General features: G+C 39.7%; 2 protein-coding genes across 5 annotated transcripts in view; one reads left to right on the top strand and one right to left on the bottom strand.

Annotated features, from left to right (window-relative positions):
* The window catches only part of GRIP1 (glutamate receptor interacting protein 1), a 434525-nt gene that overhangs the window by 150950 nt on the left and 261604 nt on the right, over positions 1-21971 (bottom strand). For all 4 annotated transcript variants that reach the window (XM_062202081.1, XM_062202082.1, XM_062202083.1 and 1 more), the window contains exons 3-6: positions 19824-19959; positions 16082-16227; positions 4223-4306; positions 751-826 (exon numbers count right to left, since the gene is read on the bottom strand). In XM_062202081.1, the coding sequence (XP_062058065.1) occupies positions 751-826; positions 4223-4306; positions 16082-16227; positions 19824-19959 (442 nt within the window). The remainder of the gene's footprint in view (positions 1-750; positions 827-4222; positions 4307-16081; positions 16228-19823; positions 19960-21971) is intronic.
* Positions 8967-9824, top strand: LOC133767647 (complex I assembly factor TMEM126B, mitochondrial-like). The gene has a single exon (XM_062202080.1). The coding sequence runs from the start codon at positions 8967-8969 to the stop codon at positions 9657-9659; it is 693 nt and encodes a 230-aa protein (XP_062058064.1). The 3' UTR covers positions 9660-9824.

The raw sequence follows: 21971 nt of genomic DNA, 5'->3' as shown, positions 1-21971 counted from the left end.
GAAGCACTTTAGGACTCTCACATATTGGAGTGCATGGGTTTGAGTCGTGACCCTTCTTTGTATTCCAGCTTCATGATAAAGCACTCTCTGCTGGACTGCAGGTGATGGTTCAAATGGTTGGGTCCCTGCTGCTCACGTGAGAGATGTGGATTAGCTCCTGGCTAAAGCCTGGCCCAGCCCTGGCTGCTGAGGGCATTTGAGAGTGAACCAAAGGATGAAAGATCTTTGCCTGCCTCTCTGCTTCTCTGTCTTTCAAATACATAAAATATAATAAAACTTAAAAGAAATACTATTAACAATATGGATTCTGGTAATAGTAAGAACCAGACCACCCCCAGGCGTCTTCCCAGCCTGGAAGAGTGTCAATTGGACAGAATACATTTCACATGTTGGCCTTGAAAAAGCCAGTTGCCTTTCCCAAGTGCCCCCTTCAGGAACCATATATCTCCAATCTTCGACAGAATTGAACAAACTTGAATGTAGGTATTATTACTTATATTTGCAATACAGGAAACTGAGATCAGAAGTTAAGCAACTTGCCAAAGATATAGTATCTAAGTGTGGAATTTGGAAGCAACCTTATCTTTTTTTTTTGATTCCCACAACCCAAATTCTTTCAGTTTTCACATCCTAACATATTTACTTAATAGCCATATTTTACTACAAACTTATAACTCATCAATTTCTATGCCAAAGTACCCAGGTTTATTTAATCTATTCTGGGTAGTGACACAGAAAGATGAAGCTTACCTGTCAGCAGGCCCTCCAGGACGAACACATGTTATCACAACTGGGCGAGATTTATTTCTATCATCGTGTGCTCCCCCTAGCAAACAAATGGAATACAGCTCAAAAAGACTTTCCACGTTGCTATGAAAAAAAAAAATTCACTCACAAAGCACAACCTGAGAAACTCAAGTGCATTTGTTGATGTATGAAGGAAAACATGAAAAATTTCCCTTCTGGCATAGAACAGACACAAGGTCTTACTGGTTTTCTATATAACATGTGCTTGGAGTCGCCATTTCTCCACCTCTTAGTTCATGTATGGCTGACATCAGGGTAATAGATAAAATGGTTAACAACTGCTATGGCAGGAGGATTAACGAATTACACTACTGACCCAACTGAAAACAACAACCAGCTATAAGCTAAGTACTCCTTTGTATGTCTGATGCCAACCTACTTGGGCTGTAATGCAGGTACATCAGTAGGTCTACAACATGACATAAAAGAAGCAGACACTAAAATAAAAAAACAAACAAACAAACAAAAAAAACAAACAGGTAGTGAAAATAAGGAAGGAAAGTGATACAAAAAATTTCAAGTTTCGCCTATGTGGGTGGTCTCCAGTTCACCAGTTTCTCACTAGTAAATAGGAATGCTCTGGTCAATTATTACCGAACTAATGTTTGCCTGGCAGGACAGACTGACATTTCCCAGACTTGGCACAGATACAAAAGTCAACTAAAAAAATCTAGCCTAAGAGAAAAATTAAAAGGCATTCAGTTTCTGATGAAGGCAAAGCTTCCTTTATGCTCCCTCCTATTACAAGTGATTTATTCAATCTGGTTGACTGGTAAAAGCTCCATCTCAGTGTTTGACTCTTTCAATAACTTTGATGGCTTCGTAAAAATTCCTCTTCATCTAACATTCAAAAATCACCAGTTCTTCAGAAAAAATTATTGAATGAAAATCATGACAGTGAGTTATAGTTAAATGCTTATCAACATTTACATAAGTACCATTAAGAGATTTCTCTTTTCAAGGTGATTCATAAAACAACGATTTGCTTTCCTCTGAAGTGGTATTGATTTAGGAAAGGATGAAGACAGCAAGATACCTTGTCATAACTTTGATTCTGAAGGTCCAAATTTAAACATGTAACGGTGGATGCACGTTAAAGTATATTTTTAAATTTCTTGATATGTGCATTTTGTCATTCCATACTACACAAGTTTAGTGCATGATTCTCTGAGGTTCTGATGTTGAGACCCCTGAGAGTATGGTGACAGTCTCAATCCTAGCTGCCCAGCAGCATCTAAGATGTGGACCTCCCTGCAGTTTTACAGATGTGAATGACTAAAGAAAGTTTCTTCTCTCAAAGTGAAAAGGAACTTAGTGGCAGAGTGTTTTTCCTGTTAGCCAAATATATCTCCTTTGAGTAGTTAGCAAGCACTTACTTCACATTTAAGACTCCAATGTTTAGGACAGAACATCATTTTTCACTCTACGGGTACAAGGTTCCATTGTTTGAGGAGTCAAGATTTTAGATGTCATGACTTACAGCATTAGAAATAATTCCAACCACCATCTAAAAGCTCATTTTAATGTTCAAAGTTCTGTTCTAACAGGTTAAGAAGAATTCTCCAATTTTAAGACTTAGACATTTTCCATCTGCAATATCTTCACCTCTTTCACAATTCTAGAAATCTCCATTGATCTAAGTTTAGCTCAACTCCCCTCTTCACCAAAATGGTTTATATCTGCTACACTAACACTTATGCGCAGTACTTTCTCATTCTGACTTATTCATGATTTTTAAGAGACAAGTGGAGACCACCTTTTCAGCTGGGAAAATCCTCCATATGGGCCTCAAACACATCTAATAATGTAAGTCCTTTATTTGACCCTCATTCAGAAATTATGCAAAATCCCATAAACTTTTATGTTCAACCAACATATTAAGGGGATTATTAAGGCCTATAAATTGTGGTACTCATAAACTAAAATTGTTTCATTAATGCTAAGGTTTTAAAATCAGTACAGTGCTAAGAAGTTTGATGTTCACAGAAATTAAGTAACATTCAATTAGTCATTCTTTGATTCAAGTGTCTCCCATGACAGTATTTGAGGCTCATATAATAAAACTCTTATGTCTGCACACAGATATTTGAAATTCTTGCAAATTGTAGGATGAACATTTTGTTAACATCACATCATCAGTTGTCTTGAGGAAGCTGTGGGTGTTAATTTTTATTATTTCTTAATGATAAATTACTGTTGGCTTAGCTCTTTTACTAGCAATTTGGTTTGTTATTGATTAACTATATAGAAATTGTGATGAATATTTGCACCAGCTGATTTTATGCTACAGTTTTTCAATAATTGGGCTTGTATGGATGTGATTCAAGAAAGCTTTTACACCTATATTGTAAAAACAGATTTGTATATAGCAGCTCTCAACCTAAAATTACCCATTCAGTAACTTTTAATCCTTTTCAGTTAGTTTTTTACACAGAAATGTGGGAACGGTTACGGGAAAAGATCTTGGGGTCTGTTGCTCCACCTTAAAGTTGGCCTTGCTCAGAAAAATACAATTACTGTCAAAATGTCTCAATGAGTTTAAGCTCAGGCACTTGTGACACATCTGTATAACTAAACACATCTTTTGTTCTTTGATGTATATATTTTTATAAATATGCCTATTGATGATAATTACTGTTTTAATAATTTCGATGGATTTTTGACATGAATGAAATACCAAATGTCATAGATAAAACAAAAAATTTAAGAAATGTGAAATGTTAAAAAAAAAATCCTGATACTTCAATAGTGTCCTATTGAACCTCACTATCATATTAGGATTTAAGAATTATTAATGTGGGATAGAATTTCAGGGAAAAATTCTTAACAATAAAATCATAAAATCAAGAACTATAGCTTAGAGTTAATGGTTTTATAGACAACTCAAAGTCCCCTGAAATCTTTATTATCAGTGCTATCCAATAGTAAGACAAGTTAAGCTGATGCACATAGGTGCCTGAGGGATTAGATTATCTTCAATTCATTTTTAGGAAGCTACAATAACAAAATGTATTTCAGGAGAAATTAATTTAAACAACGTTGGCTAATCCTCCTGTATTAAATCAAATCAAGCCATACCATCAACATTTCTGATTCAATGACACAGAGACGCACAAAAGGGAAGGCAAAAGACATGCTGAGAAACGATAAATCAGTAGGATGGCTGTGAATTGATAAGGTTTACAACAGTGGCTTCCTGCTCTGCAGTAATGCACTAAACGTTTTATCTTTTGAGTTCTATTTGATTCTCATTCCTTGTTTTATTTATCTGAAGAAGAGTAGGTACAAATATTAAAAGTGACCACATAATGGAAAATTCAATTAATTAAGGATACCTTTCCAGGTCACTCCCAACATTTCACTGACAAATTCTCCAAAAATATCTGATGGTTCGTGTTCCCCAACTACCACTTACCTCGTATTACAAAACCAAATGTATTGCCTTCTTTATGTAATGTGACCTCCACCGTTCGGAAAATAATACTTGATCCTTGTACAGCTGAAAGAGAGAGAAATGTAAGTTGCAAGTAACAATAAGATTTCTGAATTTTTCAGTAAAATACTACAAATTTCTCTTGCAAATACTTTTTGTTTGTAGTAAGAAAATAATAATTTGTTTATGGAAAATGTTAGAAAATGTCACTGTAATGACATACAAATAGTACAGAGTAGTTCATCTGCATATAAATGAGTCTTATGGGTCTAAGTGGAATCTACCTAATAGTTCCTTTGTTTCTGTTCAGGAAGTTTCTAGATAGAGGGTGATATTTGCAATGTTTCAACTCCATTCAACAAGAGACGAAGTCTTTGATAAGTATAATTACTTTTGTGAAACCCCAAAGCAATATGATTTATGTAAAACTTTATAAATAATTTTTTTGGTATTTTATTTTTATTTTTTAAAGCTTTTATTTAATGAATATAAATTTCCAAAGTACAGCTTATGCATTACAATGGCTTCCCCCCCATAACTTCCCTCCCACCCACAACCCTCCCCTTTCCCGATCCCTCTCCCTTTCCATTCACATCAAGATTCATTTTCAATTCTCTATATACAGAAGATCAGTTTAGTATATATTAAGTAAAGATTTCAACAGTTTGCCCTCACATAGTAACACGAAGTGAAAAATACTGTTGGAGTACTAGTTATAGCATTAAATCACAGTGTACAGCACATTAAAGACAGAGATCCTACATGATATTTTTTTTAAAAAAATTGATTAATTTTCTATGTAATTTCCAATTTAACACCAAGTTTTTTTTTTCATTTTCAATTATCTTTATATACAGGAGATCGGTTCAGTATATACTAAGTAAAGATTTCATCAGTTTGCACCCACACAGAAACACAAAGTGTAAAAATACTGTTTCATTACTAGTTATAGCATTACTTCACATTGGACAACCCATTAAGGACAGATCCCACATGGGACATAAGTCCATAGTGACTCTTGATGTTGATTTAACAATTTAACACTCTTAAAACTTTATAAATAATCTGTGTATTTATGTTTATATTTGCAACTGGTAAGGAGAAAGTATCATTCTCAGATAGCTATCAATAGATCAGGCTGATGCAAATAGATGCTTTGACATAAAAATAGTTGTTAGATAAGGGCAACCAAAATGAAAGAGAGAAAAAGAAATTCTAAATATATTCAAAATATTACTAACTAGGAAAATAAAGGCCTACTTGTTATCTTTATACAATCATGCTTACATTGTTTGCTTGTATTCTGCTCTTATTACACAAAATTAAACTGTATCACCAAGTTGTAATCTCTGATTATACTGCACAAATCTATGAGGGTACAAGTTGTATGAAGGTACAGTCACTAAAATATTCTGTAAGACTGCCTCTGAGAAACTGGTGAATAATTCCAGTTGTATAGCATACTACTGCTGAATTAAAAGACAAATATTGTCATAAATCAGTATTATATTATTATGAATACAGAGAGTTTTTTGTAAATATTTATTTATTTACTTGAAAGGCAGAATTACAGAGAAGAGAGATCTTTTTTATGCTGGTTGTTTCCCTAAATGGCCAGTGCTGAAGTGAAGAGCACCCAGGTCTCTCCCATGGGTGGTAGGGGCACAGGTACTTGGGCCATCGTCTGCTGCATTTCCAGGCACATTACCAGGGAGCTAGATTGGAAGTGGAGAAGTTGGGACTCAAAACAGTGCCCTTATAGGACACTGTATTAACCCGATCAGGCACAATGCTGGCCACACAGTGAGATTTTTATTCACAGAGGCAGAAAAACTTACGATACGCAGAAGTAAACAGCTTTAGATCCCTGATTGGAATTTATACAATGCTATCTATCTACTGTCATGCTCATTGTGAATAACATATTTTATACTGTTACTAGATTTGGAATGGTTTACTATATAAAACTATACAAGAAATACATAGTCCCTGATTTAGGATGTTCAGCTTAAGATTTTTCAACTTTATAATGGTATGAAAGTATACTCACACAACCATTCTTTCATTTTTCTGTATAGTATTTAATATATTACTTGAGATAATCAGCAATATATTATAAAGTAGGCTTTGTGGCAAATTATTTTTGCTCAGTCATTGGCTCAACTGTTTTGAGCACAGTTAAGGTAGGCAAAGCTAAACTATGTTAGAAAGATTAGATGGGTTAAGTATTTTTCAGTTTATGGTATTTTAAATATATGATGAGTTTAGTGAACTGTAACTCTATGATAAACCTAGGAACATTTTTATATAGATAGGACTTAAAGGCATCTTTTAAATTATGTTTCTTGCCATTTACAGAAATAGCAAGTGATTTTAATTAATTATGAATTACAATTATACTTGATTGTCAGAAATTTTGGACCTTCAAAAGAGTGCTGCAGACAGGATTATGAATACTCCACATTTAAATGGACAAAATGGCACACTATCTGGCTGGGACATAAAGTATAACAAGAACTTGGACCTGCAGGAAAACAAACAAAAAAAATCCTACAGCTGAACAAACCACTGATTTAATTAAATGTCATATCCTTGGTATCAGGGGAATTTCACTTCATTGTAATCAACTAGGAACAGTACATATAAACAGCCAAAAGTTGATGTACAGTTTTAATTAAATTAAAGAAAGCTGAGTTAAAACCAAATGTTTTCTTATTTCCATGACCCAGAAAGCCACTGGAATAAATTGGTTCAGAATATGATCTTTTGTTCTACCGTTAAGTGACGAAAGAAAATGATACAGGGAGGAAATAACTAATGAGCATTTACTCTGTGCCCAGAATGCTCTAAAGTGGTTTGCAAAAATTATTTTGTTTAATCATTAAATCAACTTTCAATTATATACAACCAAATGCTAATTCTGGACCACCTGTCATTGTTGGCTGGGTATCTGTTCTGGGAATGCAAAGTACTATAATTTTAAATTTGCTTTATCTGACCACAAAATCTTACAATCAAATCTAAAGTCCATGTAAAGATTTTTGGAATTATCTACAGCTTTAGATTGCCCACACTATTGCTCTCCATACCTTCAAAGATAAATGTGAATATTGTCTATATTTCAATGTAATTAATGAGTAGATTAGATCTTTATAGTTTTTATTTGCCATGATTGGCTCTTGGTGACGGGGTTTTCACCCTCAGTACCAGACATCTTGCATTGCCACAAGAATTTTACTCACTGCTTCACACATATGTATGGATATGAAAAGATCCAATTAAGGGGCTTACCTGAAGAGTCAAAGTGCTAGGAAGAAACACATTTCACAGTGCAAAGGCACTTTTCTTCTGTATTTTAGTTGTATTGTTGCTCGTTTCTATATGTGAATATCTGTGCACTCCTATGGAGTTATTTTATTGTGGTAGATCAGATTTTTCTAAATTCTGTACTCCTTCTCTACTTCCTGACCTTCTACCTCAACAGGAAAACAGGACTTACATACTTTTTCCACCTCATTATGCTGCTCCTGCCCATGTGACTTTCTTTTGCCATTTGGAGGTTAAGAGATGAAGGTCAAGCCTGGTAACAGCTTCTTGTGGATGGTCTTGTTCTCTTTCTCCCTGTGCCACTGGCACAGGAAGTGCTTTTTCAGAGAAACTGTTGCTCCTTTAGACTCAATTCCACAATAAGCCTCATGGAGGAAATTTCAGACTACCCCCCCCCCCATCACATCCCCACCACCACCACCACCACCACCACCACCACCATCATCATCGTCATCCTCCTCCTGTATCCTCTATGTATCTTAGAATTGAGAAGGAAGAAGGTTGGCTCAGTGACATGCTGGAACATGTTTGAGTTTAAAAAAAAAAGCACTCCTTTCGATAGAATGACAGTCCATCTTACTAACAGTTTAACAATGCAGACTGCCTTTGCCAATTAGATCATATGGCAGACATTTTTTATTAAATGAGATAAATCTGTAGCCCCAAGGTTTGAATGGAAAAGTATTTAAAGACATGTAAAATGAGCAACTTGCCAGGAATCATACACTTCCCAAATATTTAAGGCTTACAGAAGGGACTTTTATGCGTTAACTGAAAATGGATGAAAACTATATAACATTTCAAGATTTTTTATGGATTATGTGGCACAAGTTACATCTCTAGACCAACTTTTAATAAATAAATACCTAAGAGACAGTTCACAAATATTTCATCTAATAAAGTCTCAAAACATTTGTTAAAGTAAAAAAGAACTTTAAATTCATGTAGAGAAGTCATTTCATTTTCATAAAGAAACTGAATTTCAGAAATCACAAATAGCTTGCTAAAGGAGAAACTTCAATTTTTCCTCTATCAGATCACACACACACACACACACACTCTTTCTCCAGTTCTTTTGGAACTCTGGGGTTGGCTAAGCTGTGACCTTGAGGGCCCGCAGTCTTGGCCTTGGGCAGCTTAGCTTCTGGCAATCAGTTCTTGCAGAGCCTCAGCTGCGGGAGGGAGATGGGGCAGGAGGTGTCCCTGTGTTCCCATTGTCTGAGCCAAGTGAACGGGAAGCTTATTAATCTCTTCAATCTCTGTGAAATCAAAAATCCTATTAATTTTTCCAAACGTAATAGAAAGAGACAGACATCATCCTTGGAGAATACACTTCTTCTATCTCATTTCCAGCAGGAAAAAAATGGATACTTCTGCATTTTTAAAATATTTTCCCAAAATGGCGGCGCTGAGGGGTGAGGCTGGTGGAGACGTCAAAGATGCCGGTGTGGTACCGTTAGGAACTGGGGAAGCGCCCAAGGACATCAGAATGGCAACATATACACGTGGTCAGCCTAGTCCTTCTCTAAGAGATGCAGAACTCGGAAGACCAATGGTCATCGAAATCATAGAAAAAAAATTTGAATATCTTCGAAAAGAAAAGACCTTAAATATATATGGAACACTGACCCTTGGCACAACAGCTGGTTTTTCTGGAATACTGGCAAACTTCATTTTCAGACATTGCTTCAAGGTTAAACATGATGCTTTGAAAACATATGCATCATTGACTACACTTCCATTTTTATCTACCGTAGTTGCTTACAAGCTCCTTGTAACCGATGCTTTGTATTCAGGTAACATAAGCAAGGAAAACTGTGTCCTTAGAAGTTCACTGATTGGCGTAGTATGTGGTATTTTATATCCCTCTAGTTTGGCTTTTTCTAAAAATGGACGCCTGGCAGTCAGATATCATACAGTTCCACTGCCACCGAAAGGAAGGGTTTTACTCCATTGGCTGCTGCTTTGTCAAACAGAGATGAAAGCAATGGTGATTCCTCTAGTCTTTCAGACAATGTTTGGAATACTTATTGGTTTACAGCATTATTCACTGTTTGAAAAAACACTTGTAAAAACTGTACATGAAGATTAATCAAAGAATGGGTACTGACACAGCAAAATGGGGTTTTTTTATGATGAGTACTTGGATATTGTGGAAAAAATTGAAAGTCACTCTGGACAGAGAACTTGTCTCTGTTTTGCCTGCTATATTGCAGATACTTAATAAATATTCAGTAATTCAATAAATGTAAAACAATGTGAAAAAAAAAATATTTTCCCATTTCCATTAGCTTTGTTATTTCAGGAAGAATAATTTGGTTTAATCATGAGGTCATATTAACTTCTAAACATTTCTGGTACCCATCCTGTCCTTTTTAATTCTACTAATGTGCAGTGGATATAGGAAATCACCTCACTATTGGAAAATTCCAACAGCCTTCAGGGCTGTTGCTGTAGCCTCTGATCTATTCTCTGTTTAGTCTCTCACAGTGAAAACCCAAAACTCAGATCCGATGATGCTGCTCCCAGTTTTAAAAGCCTTTAAGGCTCCATGTTGCCCAAGTGAGGCCATCCAAGTTCCACTGATACCAGATACAGGTCCTCCTTGTTTGGTTGCTGTGTACCTCACTGGCCTTATCCCTCTCCAGGCCCTCTCTGCCTTTCCCTTTTCGATCCAGCAGCTCCAACCTGTCTGCTGTTTCACCTGTGCGTGTACTATCATCTTACCCCCTTGTTATACTCCCTGCCCAAAATGTTCCTCTTCCTACACGACCTGTACTGCCTCCTTCAAGTCTTTCCAAAAATGGTGGCACGGAAGCCATGGGCAATTCTCTATTGTTGGCCTCACGCTGGAAGCTATACTAACAGTTCTTTTTTTTTTTTTTTTTTTTTTAAGGAAAAATTGTGTTTTATTTATATTCATATTTCCACTGAAATAAAAACACATAATTAGGGGTGGATGTTGGACCTAGTGGTTAACATGCTGCTTGGAGTGCTTGAATCCCATATCAGAGTACCTGAATTTGAGTATGGACTCCACTCTTGATGCTGGCTTCCTGCTAATATGCAACTGGGAATCAGCAAGTAGATTTAAGTGGTTGGGTCCCTGGTGGGAAACCTGGATTCAGTTTTTGATTCTTGGTTTCAGCTTAGCCCAGCCTGGGATGTTATGGATATTTAGGGGAGTGGATCAGGAGACTGGAACTCTCTTTTTCTGTCGATCAAACACAATAAACAGACACAAAATCAAGGGGCATTAGCTCCAGACATCTGGTTTCTTTCAACTCCTTGGCAATGGTTTGGGATAGTAACTTCAAAGCAAACTGATTCATGTAAAGTTCAAACCATAATGCTTTCAGTGTAATATTTTTAACTATAATACAGGAGTCTCCCCTTATCCACAGTTTTAATTTCCATGGTTTTAGTTACCTACAGCCATATATCTCCTTCAAGTCTCCCCAGAAACCCTAAACTTTGAATCACTTATAATACTGAAAAAAATCATGAAACATTCATATTCTGAAAACAGGAGGTACAAAATTCTAGAAATAAAGAATTTATGAGTTTTAGATAACTTTTATTATAGTATATTATAATAATTATTATCAGCTTTTGTTAATCTTACTGTTTCTAATTTATAAATTAAGCTTTATCACAGGTCTGAATGTACAAGAAAAAACAATATATGTAGGGCTGACTGTGAGCCAAGCTTCAGGGGTCCCTGTGAGCAAGGGGGAGACTACTGTAATGGCTAACATTATTAGTTACCTACCAAGGACGTCATAATGGTCTGAATAATGATTAGGTAGTTATAGCACTGAATCCTTACAAAAACCCCACAAATACTATTGCCATTTTACAGATGACAAACCTAAGGTTCAGAGAACTTAAATAACATGCCTGAGGTTACAAAGTTAGAAATGGGCAAAGCTGACATTTAACTAGTGACCATTAACATTTAACAATCCAGGCAGTTATTACTCGATTTTACTGCCTACTCTTGCTGAAAATGAAAAACACTGCAGCAAGGTTTTTGAACTTGGAATTCAATTGATTTTGTTATAAAATGACTGCTAGATTTTCAATGTTAGGTTTTATGTTAAGAGTAAGACTTGTGCCGGCGCCACGGCTCAATAGGCTAATCTTCCGCCTTGCAGCGCCGGCACACCGGGTTCTAGTCCCGGTCGGGGCACCGGATTCTGTCCTGGTTGCTCTCTTCCAGGCCAGCTCTCTTGCTGTGGCCCAGAAGAGCAGAGGAGGATGGCCCAAGTGCTTGGGCCCTGCACCCCATGGGAGACCAGGAGAAGCACCTGGCTCCTGCTTTCGGATCAGCGCGGTGCGCCAGCCGCAGTGCGCCGGCCGTGGCGGCCATTGGAGGGTGAACCAACGGCACAAGGAAGACCTTTCTCTCTGTCTCTCTCACTGTCCACTCTGTCAAAAAAAAAAATAAATAAACAAAATTTAAAAAAGAATAAGACTTGTGATTGGTAATGCCCACATTCCCTGAAAGCTCTAACATGATCCCTATGCTTCAAACACCATTTATGCTCTGTGACACTCAAATTTATCTTTGCAGTCTAGCCCTTTCTTCCGAACTCCAAACTCTATCTCCAGCTCTGTCCTTTACATGTCCCCTTGTGCAGCAAAGGTAGCAATTTAAACAACAAAGTTCTCATCGCCCCTCCACAAATCAGCTCTGCCCACATTTTAGCCCACCCTTGCTAACAACACCTGCATTCTTCCCATTGCTCAGGTTCAAAACCCTGGGACTGTCCTTAACTGCTCTATCTCTGCACCACCTACACCAGACCCATTAAGAAATCCTCTTGGTCTACCTTCAAAACAGATCCAGAATCCAATTCTTCCACCACCTCCAGCACCACCTTTTATCAAGAATACTGCAACAGCTTCTCAGCTTACCCCTGAGCTTGTAACCCTGCAATCCATTCTCAACATAGCAGAGAGAGCCTTTTCTTGCTCACTTTGCTCCAGCCATGCTGCCCTTCTTAATGTTTCTAGAACAATGCCTGGCATATTCTTACCTTTTGTTCTTAGCACTGACTGCTCCTTTGTCTTGGAACCCTCTTCCTTTAGAAAGTCATACAGCCGGGCCAGTGCAGTGCCGGCATCAAATATGGGCGCTGGTTCGAGTCCCAGCTGCTCCACTTCCAATCCAGCTCTCTGCTATGGCCTGGGAAAGCAGTGGAGGATGGCCCAAGTCCTTGAGCCCCTGCACCCATGTGGGAAACCAAGAAGAAGCTCCTGGCTCCTGGCTTCGGATCAGCCATGCTCTGGTCATTGCAGCCATCTGGGGAGTGAACCAGTGGATGGAAGATGTCTGTCTGTCTGTCTCTCTCTCTCTCTGACTCTGCCTCTCTGTAACTCTGCCTTTCAACTAAATAAATAAATTTTTAAAAAAAAATACTCATATAGCCTACTCCATCAGCCCCTTTAAGTCATGGACCAATGTCACCTTCTCAGTGAACTCTTTCTAACCACCTTATTCAAAGTTGTAATCCAATCTTGGTCACAGCACTCCCAAACCCTCTCCTTGCTTTAAGTTCTTCTCATAGCATTCATGACCTGTACATATAATTTACTTATTACACTTTTATTGTCTATCTTCTCCTGCTAGAATCTGAATTCCTCTGTTGCAACCCAAGCTCCAACTATACAGTAGTGTCTGGAACATAGTAAATGCTCAGTAAGTCACTGCTAAACAAATGAATTATTATCAACTCTTCAGAACCAATTTGAGTTCTTACCAGTATGGCAGAGCAAAGAGATTTTCCAGGGTAGCACCATGTTAGTAGCAAATAACATAAGAGTTGATGCTCACACAGAGCAACATTAAAGGCAAGGCACCAGTAACATGCCTATCACCCAGAGTATACATCATAATAAAGAAACATATGCCCTTCAGAGTCAGACAGCCGGGGTCAGATCGTAACTGCCATCTACTAATTTAGGAAAGATACTTAAGCCTCTGCAAAATGAGAATAATGAAAATAATAATGCCTATCCTGTGTTAATTGATTTATTATTTATCACAAGCTCTCATATTGCCTGAAATTGTTCTAAGTGTTTTACAAATATTAACTCAGTTAGGCCTCAGAATCAACCCTCAAGGCATTCGGATCTGGCTGAAGAGCCCATGACGTATAGTAGGCATGGAAAACCAAGATATCATGGAAAAAAAAAAAAAAGACCTAAATGAAAGATCTCTGTGAGTGAGATCCCAGTGGAAAGAACGGGGCCATCAAAGAAGGAGGTACCTTTCTCCGAAGGGAGGAGAGAACTTCCACTTTGACTATGACCCTATCGGAATAAGATTAAAGTCAGCGAACTCTAAAGGCTTCCATAGCCCTGGCAACTCATGACTAGAGCCTAGGGAGATTACTGACGCCATGAACAGGAGTGTCAAATTGTTAAGTCAGCAACAGGAGTCACTGTGTACTTACACCCCATGTGGGATCTGTCCTTAATGTGTTGTCTAATGTGAAGTGATGCTATAACTAGTACTGAAACAGTATTTTTATACTTTGTGTTTCTGTGTGGATACAAACTGATGAGGTCTTCACTAATTATATACTGAACTGATCTTCTGTATATAAAGAGAATTGGAAATGAAAAAAACGACCTGGTGTTAAATAGGAAATGGCATAGAAAATTAATTAATTTTTTTTAAAAAAAACGATTATGTAGTATCTCTGTCTTTAATGTGCTGTACATTGCTATTTAATGCTATAATTAGTACTCCAATGGTAGTTTTTTCACTTTGTGTTGCTATATGGGCAAACTGTTGAAATCTTTACCTAATATGTACTAAACTGATGTTCTGTATATAAAGAGAATTGAAAATGAATCTTTATGTGAATGGAAGGGGAAAGGGAGCAGGAGGGGGGAGGGTTGCGGGTAGGAGGGAAGTTATGGGAGGGGGGAAGCCATTGTAACCCATAAGCTATACTTTGGAAATTTATATTCATTAAATAAAAGTTTAAAAAAAATATTAACTCAGTTAATCGTAACAAATCTATGAGTAGGAACTAACATTAGAACCATTCTGAGATGTGAGAACTGAGAAATAGAAAGTTTAAGTAACAGTGAATGTAACAGCATGTAGTTAGTAAAAGTTGAAGCTGGAATTTCAATCCGGCTATTTGATGTTAACGTTAATCTCTGCTATATTGCCTTTCCTTGTGGTGAGGATTAAATATGGCAATGCAAGTCAAGTTCCTTTTAATGTTGAACATTTAATAAACTCTCAAAATGTGTTGTCAGCTCTTATTATTACTACTATTACTATTACTTGATAATGTGTTATGAAACTATTTTCATGGTTCAGAAGTGGACATACATACAAAAAAACATGCAAAATATGCTTTCCTAAACCTCATTGCCAACTATAAAACTTATGTTCTACTTCATGCACAGAAGTTATCAATATGTTGACTGTTCATTAAAATAGTTAAGTGCCAAAGCCTAAATGGGAAATACGATGAGCACAGGCCAGCTTAATAGAAAATGAGTCTTATTCACTCTTACCTTCCCTCCTTCCCTCCCTCCCTCCCTTCCTTCCTTCCTATCTATCTATCTATCTACCTACCGACCTACCTATCTACCTATCTACCTATCTACCTATCTATTGAATTTATTTAAGAAGCAGAGGGAGAAAGAAAAAGAGAACAAGAGTAAACTCTTATCTGCCAATTCAATCCCCGAATACCTGCAATAGTTTGGCCTGAACCAGGTAAAAATCAGAAACCAGGAACTCAATTCAGTCTCCCATGTGGTGGCAGGAACCACCAACACTGATGCCTCACAAGGTCTACATTAGCAGAAAACTGGAAACAGGAGTGGAGCCAGGACTTGAACCCAGGCATTCTATTATGGGACACAGGTTTTCCAAGTGGCATCTTAACCACCAAACATATCTACCATGCTTTTAAAAATTTACCTGAGTAGGCAACACATTCTTCAATTTAAATAATTTTAAGGGGTGGTGTTGTAGTACAGAGGGTTAAGCCACCACTTGGGACCCCTCAATCCCGTGTTGGAGTGCCTGGGTTCACGTCCTGGCTACTCTGCTTCTGATCAAGCTGGGAGGCAGCAGATGATGGTTCAAGTGCCTGGGTCCCTGCCACCTACCTGTGAAACTCAGGTAGAGTTTTGGGTTCCTGGCTTCAGCCTGGCCCAGCCCTGGCTGTTGCTGACATTTGGGGAGGGAACAAGCAGATATATGAGGAACGATCTCTCTCTCTCTCTCTCTCTCTCTCTCTGTGTGTGTGTGTGTGAGAGAGAGAGAGAGAGAGAGTGAGCGAGAGCGAAAGAGATCTGTCATTCTGCATTTCAAGTAGATTAAAAAATAAACATCAAAAATAATTTTTAAATATGAATAAACTACTCTGTCATTCCTGTAATTAGACAATGATGGAAAAGGAAAAGTCTAAGAAGCCATTTGTGTCTGCAAACAACGTGGTACAGGTGTTCTGTTCCTGGGTTGTGATTACTTACAGACTGGCGGAAGCTCATACTCGACTTCAAGAACCACTCTCTCCCCGACGTTCTTCAGCAAGCTGATGATCTCATCATGGCGGAATTTGGCCAGGTTGATCCCATTCACTGCTTTGATGTAGTCACCCACATCCAGCTGGTCACTTCTGCAAAACAGACAACGTCCCCTCAGTGGACCCGTCCTCCCGACTGGCCAGTCTGACTATTTTCCCCTTACTTTTGTGAACAAGTCTGGAAGGTGGACAGAGCAGGGGGTCCTGCCTCCCAGGAAGTGGCCAGCCCCTAAGAGCTGGAAGACAACGAGGGTGGATGATAGTCAATGAGTCCTCCTACTCATGCCATGTATTACATGCGGGGCTTTCAAAAAGTTCATGGAGAATGGAATGTTTTTGTGCACACAAGGTTGGAAACCCATGCACAGAGAGGGTCTTCAAAAAGTTAATGGAAAATATACAGCATAAAGAAAAAAAACTATATGGAGCCCCAAAAATTTTTTGGCACCACAATAAATTTATCCCTTAATTCCTTTTTCCATAAACTTTTTGAACTCCTCTTTTACTTTAGAGTCTTACTCTGGGTCTCACACTATCTTGGATTTTTTTCCCTGTTGCTACTTTTCTTTTCAAAAGTACTTGTAAGCAAAATAAAGAAAACTTTTAAAAACTACTCTGTCTGTAAAGGATTGGTTCTGTAGGGGAAGAGCTGAGAAGTTCCAGGTCTTTTTCTTCTTATTCCCTCTCATTTTTGCTGTCTGCATTTCAGACATTTCACAGATTCCATTATCTTCACTGGGAGTTTGCCCAGGGCAAAGGGCAGAGTCAGCTTATTTTGCTATTTATTGCTTACTATCTATTTTTTGTTATTTATTATTTAGCAGGAGTGATATAAAGAGTGTTGGGGAAGAAGAAATTACAATGCAAGTATTGGTTTTCGGTAACATCCCATTTCTCTTTACCACTATAACAGAACTTTGGCTGCTCTTGGGCTTTTCTCCAAACTCTGCTTCCAAACTAAAAGCAGGCAGAAAGACCCATGAAAGGAATTAAAATTTGTGTCACTGATAAGGGCTTTCAATAAAATCTTCTCCCCAAACTGAAATACTTTACACATTTACAACTTTCTTTCAGAGGCAGAGAAAGAGAGGAGAGAGAGGAGAGGGAGAAAGAGGGAGGGAGAGAGAGTAATGGAGAGTGAGAGAGAGAAAGAGAAGGGGAAGAGCAGAGGGAGGGGAGGAGGAGGGAGGGGGAGAGGGAGTGGAGAAGGAGAGGGAGGGAGAGGGGAGGGGAGGGGGAGGAGGAGGGAGAGGGAGAGGGAGAGGGGAGGGGAGGGGGAGAGGGAGGGGGAGAGGGGGAGAGAGAGAGAGAGAGAGAGAGAGAGAGAGAGAGAGAGAGAGAGAGAGAGAGAGAGAGAAAGGCCCCATCCACTGGTTCACTTTGCAAATATTTGCAATGCTCAGGGCTGGGCCAAACTGAAGCCAGGGATCTCAAGTGAGTAGCAACAACAGAATCTTTTCAGGCATCACCTGCTGCCTCCCAGAGTCTGCGTTAGCAGGAAGCTGGAGTCAGGAGCTAGAGCTGGGCATCCCAGCCACTAGGCTGAGTGTTCACCCTTACCTCCTGCATTTATTTTATACAGGTCCAGCTCCATGCATTCCCCCTTCAGAGAGCCATCCTTATACCTCCAGCTTGAAGTCCATGCTGTTTCTTTGACCTTGGCTTGACTGTAATCTATGGCAACGTAACCACCTAAGGCTGTTGTAACACATGAGCTGTTACTTTTTACCATGATGGAACCCCATTACTGCTCCCAAACTTCCCCAGGCTATTTTATACTTTTTCACCCCTAGTAGACTGTAAGCCTCTTTAGGGCAGAGACCTTATCTTTATTTTGAAACTTTATCTGCAAAATAGTAATGCCTTAAGCAATGAATATTTGATGATTTTTAATGCTCCATATTAAAGGCCCAGTATTACTTTTAATCGTGGCATTAATACAACTGAAAGCAATATTTTCCCTGTTCATATTTGCTTCAAGGGCTAGACAGAAAGGAGCTCTGAAGACATATGAAGCCCTAGCATCATGGACTGGCCATAACAACTATAAAATAAAGGAGGCTGTGGGTGTGAAAGATGTCTCTTTTAATAGCCTAAGGAAAGTGGATTAAGCTGTTTGAGTTCACTTTAGGCTTTGTTACAAACAATATCTGAGATCATAGAACATTTAGCTGGAGTCAGTCTACAAACTGAACAAACAGGCTTGTCATTAAAAGTACACATTATTTTGGAAAGATGCTTTATATTTTTTATTTTTTTTATTTATTTATTTTTGACAGGCAGAGTGGATAGTGAGAGAAAGAGAGAGAGAGAGAAAGGTCTTCCTTTTTGCCGTTGGTTCACCCTCCAATGGCCGCTGCGGCCGGCGTATCGCGCTGATCCGAAGCCAGGAGCCAGGTGCTTCTCCTGGTCTCCCATGCGGGTGCAGGGCCCAAGCACTTGGGCCATCCTCCACTGCCTTCCCGGGCCATAGCAGAGAGCTGGCCTGGAAGAGGGGCGACTGGGATAGAATCCGGCGCCCCAACCGGGACTAGAATCTGGTGTGCCAGCGCCGCAAGGCGGAGGATTAGCCTGTTAAGCCACGGCGCCGGCCCGGAAAGATGCTTTATAAAGAAAGAAAATTTGACTTGGAAGTATGTGCACAAGAACATTGGTGTTCAGAATTTAAGATATGCTAACCTGACTTTAGTGAAACCTGCTTCTTCTATTCCCTCTTGCTGAGAGGGAACAGGTACTTGTTTATTTATCTATTTGAAAGTCTCATACACAGAGACAGAGAGAGACCTTCAATCGGCTGGTTCACTCCCCAAATGCCTGCAACAGCTGGGGACGGGCCTGGTCAGAGCTGGGAGCAGGGAACTCAATCCAGGTCTTCCACACAGATGGCAGGGACTCAGCTACTTGATCCATCACCTGCTGCCTCCCAGGGTGGGCATTAGTGGGAAGCTGGAATCGGGAACAGAGCTAGGATTCAAACCCGGGCACTCCAATCTGGGATGCAGGTGTCACAGTGATATCTGGATCACTGCACCAGACACATGCCCCTGAGAGCCGCTGACAGTGTGTCTGTAAAGGAAGCCCTTCGCTGCGCAGCATCCAGGGCATGCTGCCTTTGGCAGTAACTGGAGCAGCATGCGGCTCAGGGGAAGGGTGTGAGACCTCCCTCTCTAAACCTTCTGTTCTCTGAAAATCGTCTTGGCGAGAAGGAAACTCTCATGAGCAGAAAAGGAGAGAGGATGTGGAAAAGCAAAATCTGTACTCAGACTTGGAACGGGGCCTGCGCTCTGTCTAGACGAGCCACATGCCTCTTTGGCAGCTTCCCCTTGACACGTTCCCTGGGTCATGAGTTTCACACTGAGACCATGCAAGTGTCTTCTTCCCACTGCAGCCTTCCTGCTGCGCAGGGGAAGGCGTGGGGCTCATTAGAACCTTGTGAAGCCTCGTGAGGGCTGCTCCTGAGACGACATAAGAACCTCCCAGGTGACTCCAGCACAGGCCAGGGAAGCTGTGCTGGCAGACCCTGGGTACAACTTCTGAGACCAGGCTCTCTGTGCCGCTCTGCAGGGAGGCCCAGCCTAGCAGATGGCAGCTGTCACTTATTTATTAGTGACCTTTTCTGATAAAGCTTTAATTTTTGAATTAATTACGTGCTGTGTTCCTTCTCCCATGTTCCCCCACGAGGCAGGTACCTGGCAGCGATTCCTCCTTGCCGCAGATTAGACACCCTTGGCTTGCCGTCCTTATCAATTCCTCCCGACACCGTCAGACCCAGGGTCGTGCCTTCCTTCTTCATCAGTTCAACAACGGTGGAGCCCTTGAACTCTTCTGTTAAAAGAAAAGCATTTGCCTGATTAAATGAGAGCAAAACCACTGATGTTGTTCTGGGTAGGATTAAGCGACTTCTCCCCAAAGCCTTTCCACTTTTCTTTTTATGAGAAAAGTCCTTTGGCCTCCTTCCATTTATAATCTGCAGAGGATCTTAGAAAGATGTGCATGTGGATAAAGTTCAGCAGATACCCCACGAGAGGTTATTAAAATGGGTGCCCATGGGGTACTTCACTCTTGGCTGACAATAAGTAGCCTGCACTGTCTACATTCAAGAGATAATTTCATCCTTTGTTTTCTGCCATTCTCAAATGACTTTCTCTGGTTGTAACTCCAAGGGGAGCAGTGGGAAGTTGCAAGCAGTTAGAATGGAATTTTAAATAAGAACACAAATGCATACAGTACAACAGCAGCAGACTAGGTTCACGGTGCATCACAGCTTAGGAAGTCAACTGACAGAAGAGAGCTTTCTACCAGTTCAAGAAAAATATACCTGTGCTACTTTGTCTTTCAAACACAGAGTACAGTGGCTCAGGTAACAACTCAGAGTTTCTTGCAGAATGTATCACTGTACGGCAAGGCAGAGCTGGTTCTCAGAAGTTCTGATTAACTGCCAGGAATCCCTCATTCTCAGGGTAGTTGTGGTACAGTGGGTTAAGCTGCAGCTCGCAATGCTTGCATCCCGTATCAGAGCGTCTGGTTCAAGTCCCAGCTGCTCTATTTCCGATCCAGAATTCTTGCTAATGTGTTTGAGAGGCAGCAGATGATAGCTCAGGTACTTGAGTTTCTGCCACCCATATGGGAGATCTAATTTCATTAGTTTTTTTATATTTGAATAATGACATTAACATTATTGTAGCTTTTAAAAATTTGAGAGGCAGACAGAAAGGGGAGAGAGAGAGAGAGAGAGAGAGAGAGAAGAGAAGAGAAGAGAAGAGAAGAGAAGAGAAGAGAAGAGAAGAGGAGAAATACTTCATTTGCCAGTTAACTCTCTAAATACCTGAACAGCCAGAGCTAGAGCAGCCCCAAGCCAGGAGCCAAGAACTCAATCTGGGTCTCCCATGTGGGTGGCAGGGACCCAACTGTTTGAACCATCACCTGTTGCCTTCCAGGGCATGCATTAGCAGGAAGCTGAAATTCACAGCAGAGCTAGGACTTGAACCCAGGCATACTAATGTAAGACATGGGAATCCCAAGGGCATCTTCACTACACCAAATGCCTGCCCTTGATCAAATTTTAAAACTCACAGATCTTTGTAGGGATAATGTCTATGTGCCAAGCATAGACTCTACTCTCTCGGTGCTGGGCAAAGCAGAAAGTAAGTAAACTTTAAGAATATCCTTTCTTCCAGAAATAAGAGTAGAGTCAATATTTACCTGTCCAGAGGCTAATTATGATAAACACTGTTTTACAATTCTCTGTGATGTTATTCCCCCCTGCCCTACAACCACACTTTCTGGGTAGGCATGATCAAACTAGACAGTTTTCCAACTCCTCCCGAATCATGTTATAAATTCCAGGGGTTACGAACTTAGAGCACATCAAAGACATTCACATTAAAATGCAATAACAGACTTGCTTTTTCAAAATCAAATTTAAAAATGACTATTTGCATACCTCTGCTCTTTCCTTAATTACATATAACAGTTAATTATAACTTTGAAAGTCTCTATGAATGCTTAACATAAAGGTTTTTAAAATTGTTGCTACTGATATATCAATCCACTAGCCAATGATAAAACCAAATTGTGTTAGGGACAGAAACAATCTCTTTTGTGATCCAGTGGGGAGAGCTGAGTACTTGGAGAAAGGAGGCAAGGGGCAATAGGGCACCCACTTCCTCTGTGATGAACAGAATGCCATTCAGGTAGGGCTCTGAAGACTGCTGAGTCCTTGGGGCTGGTGTTGTGATGTTGGCATCCCGTATCAGAGTGCTGGTTCGAGTCCTGACGGCTTCATTTCCAACACAGCTGTTTGCTAATGCAACTGGGAAAGCAGAGGAAGATAGCCC

Source organism: Lepus europaeus, chromosome 10, assembly GCF_033115175.1.
Source record: "Lepus europaeus isolate LE1 chromosome 10, mLepTim1.pri, whole genome shotgun sequence".
Taxonomy (NCBI): domain Eukaryota; kingdom Metazoa; phylum Chordata; class Mammalia; order Lagomorpha; family Leporidae; genus Lepus; species Lepus europaeus.
Note: the sequence above shows the minus strand (reverse complement) of the source record. Positions and strands in the feature narration are given on the sequence as shown.

What these genes read in the sequence shown, in the direction of transcription:
- LOC133767647 (XM_062202080.1), top strand. Translation starts at nt 8,967, where the DNA reads ATGGCGGCGCTGAGGGGTGAGGCTGGTGGAGACGTCAAAGATGCCGGT.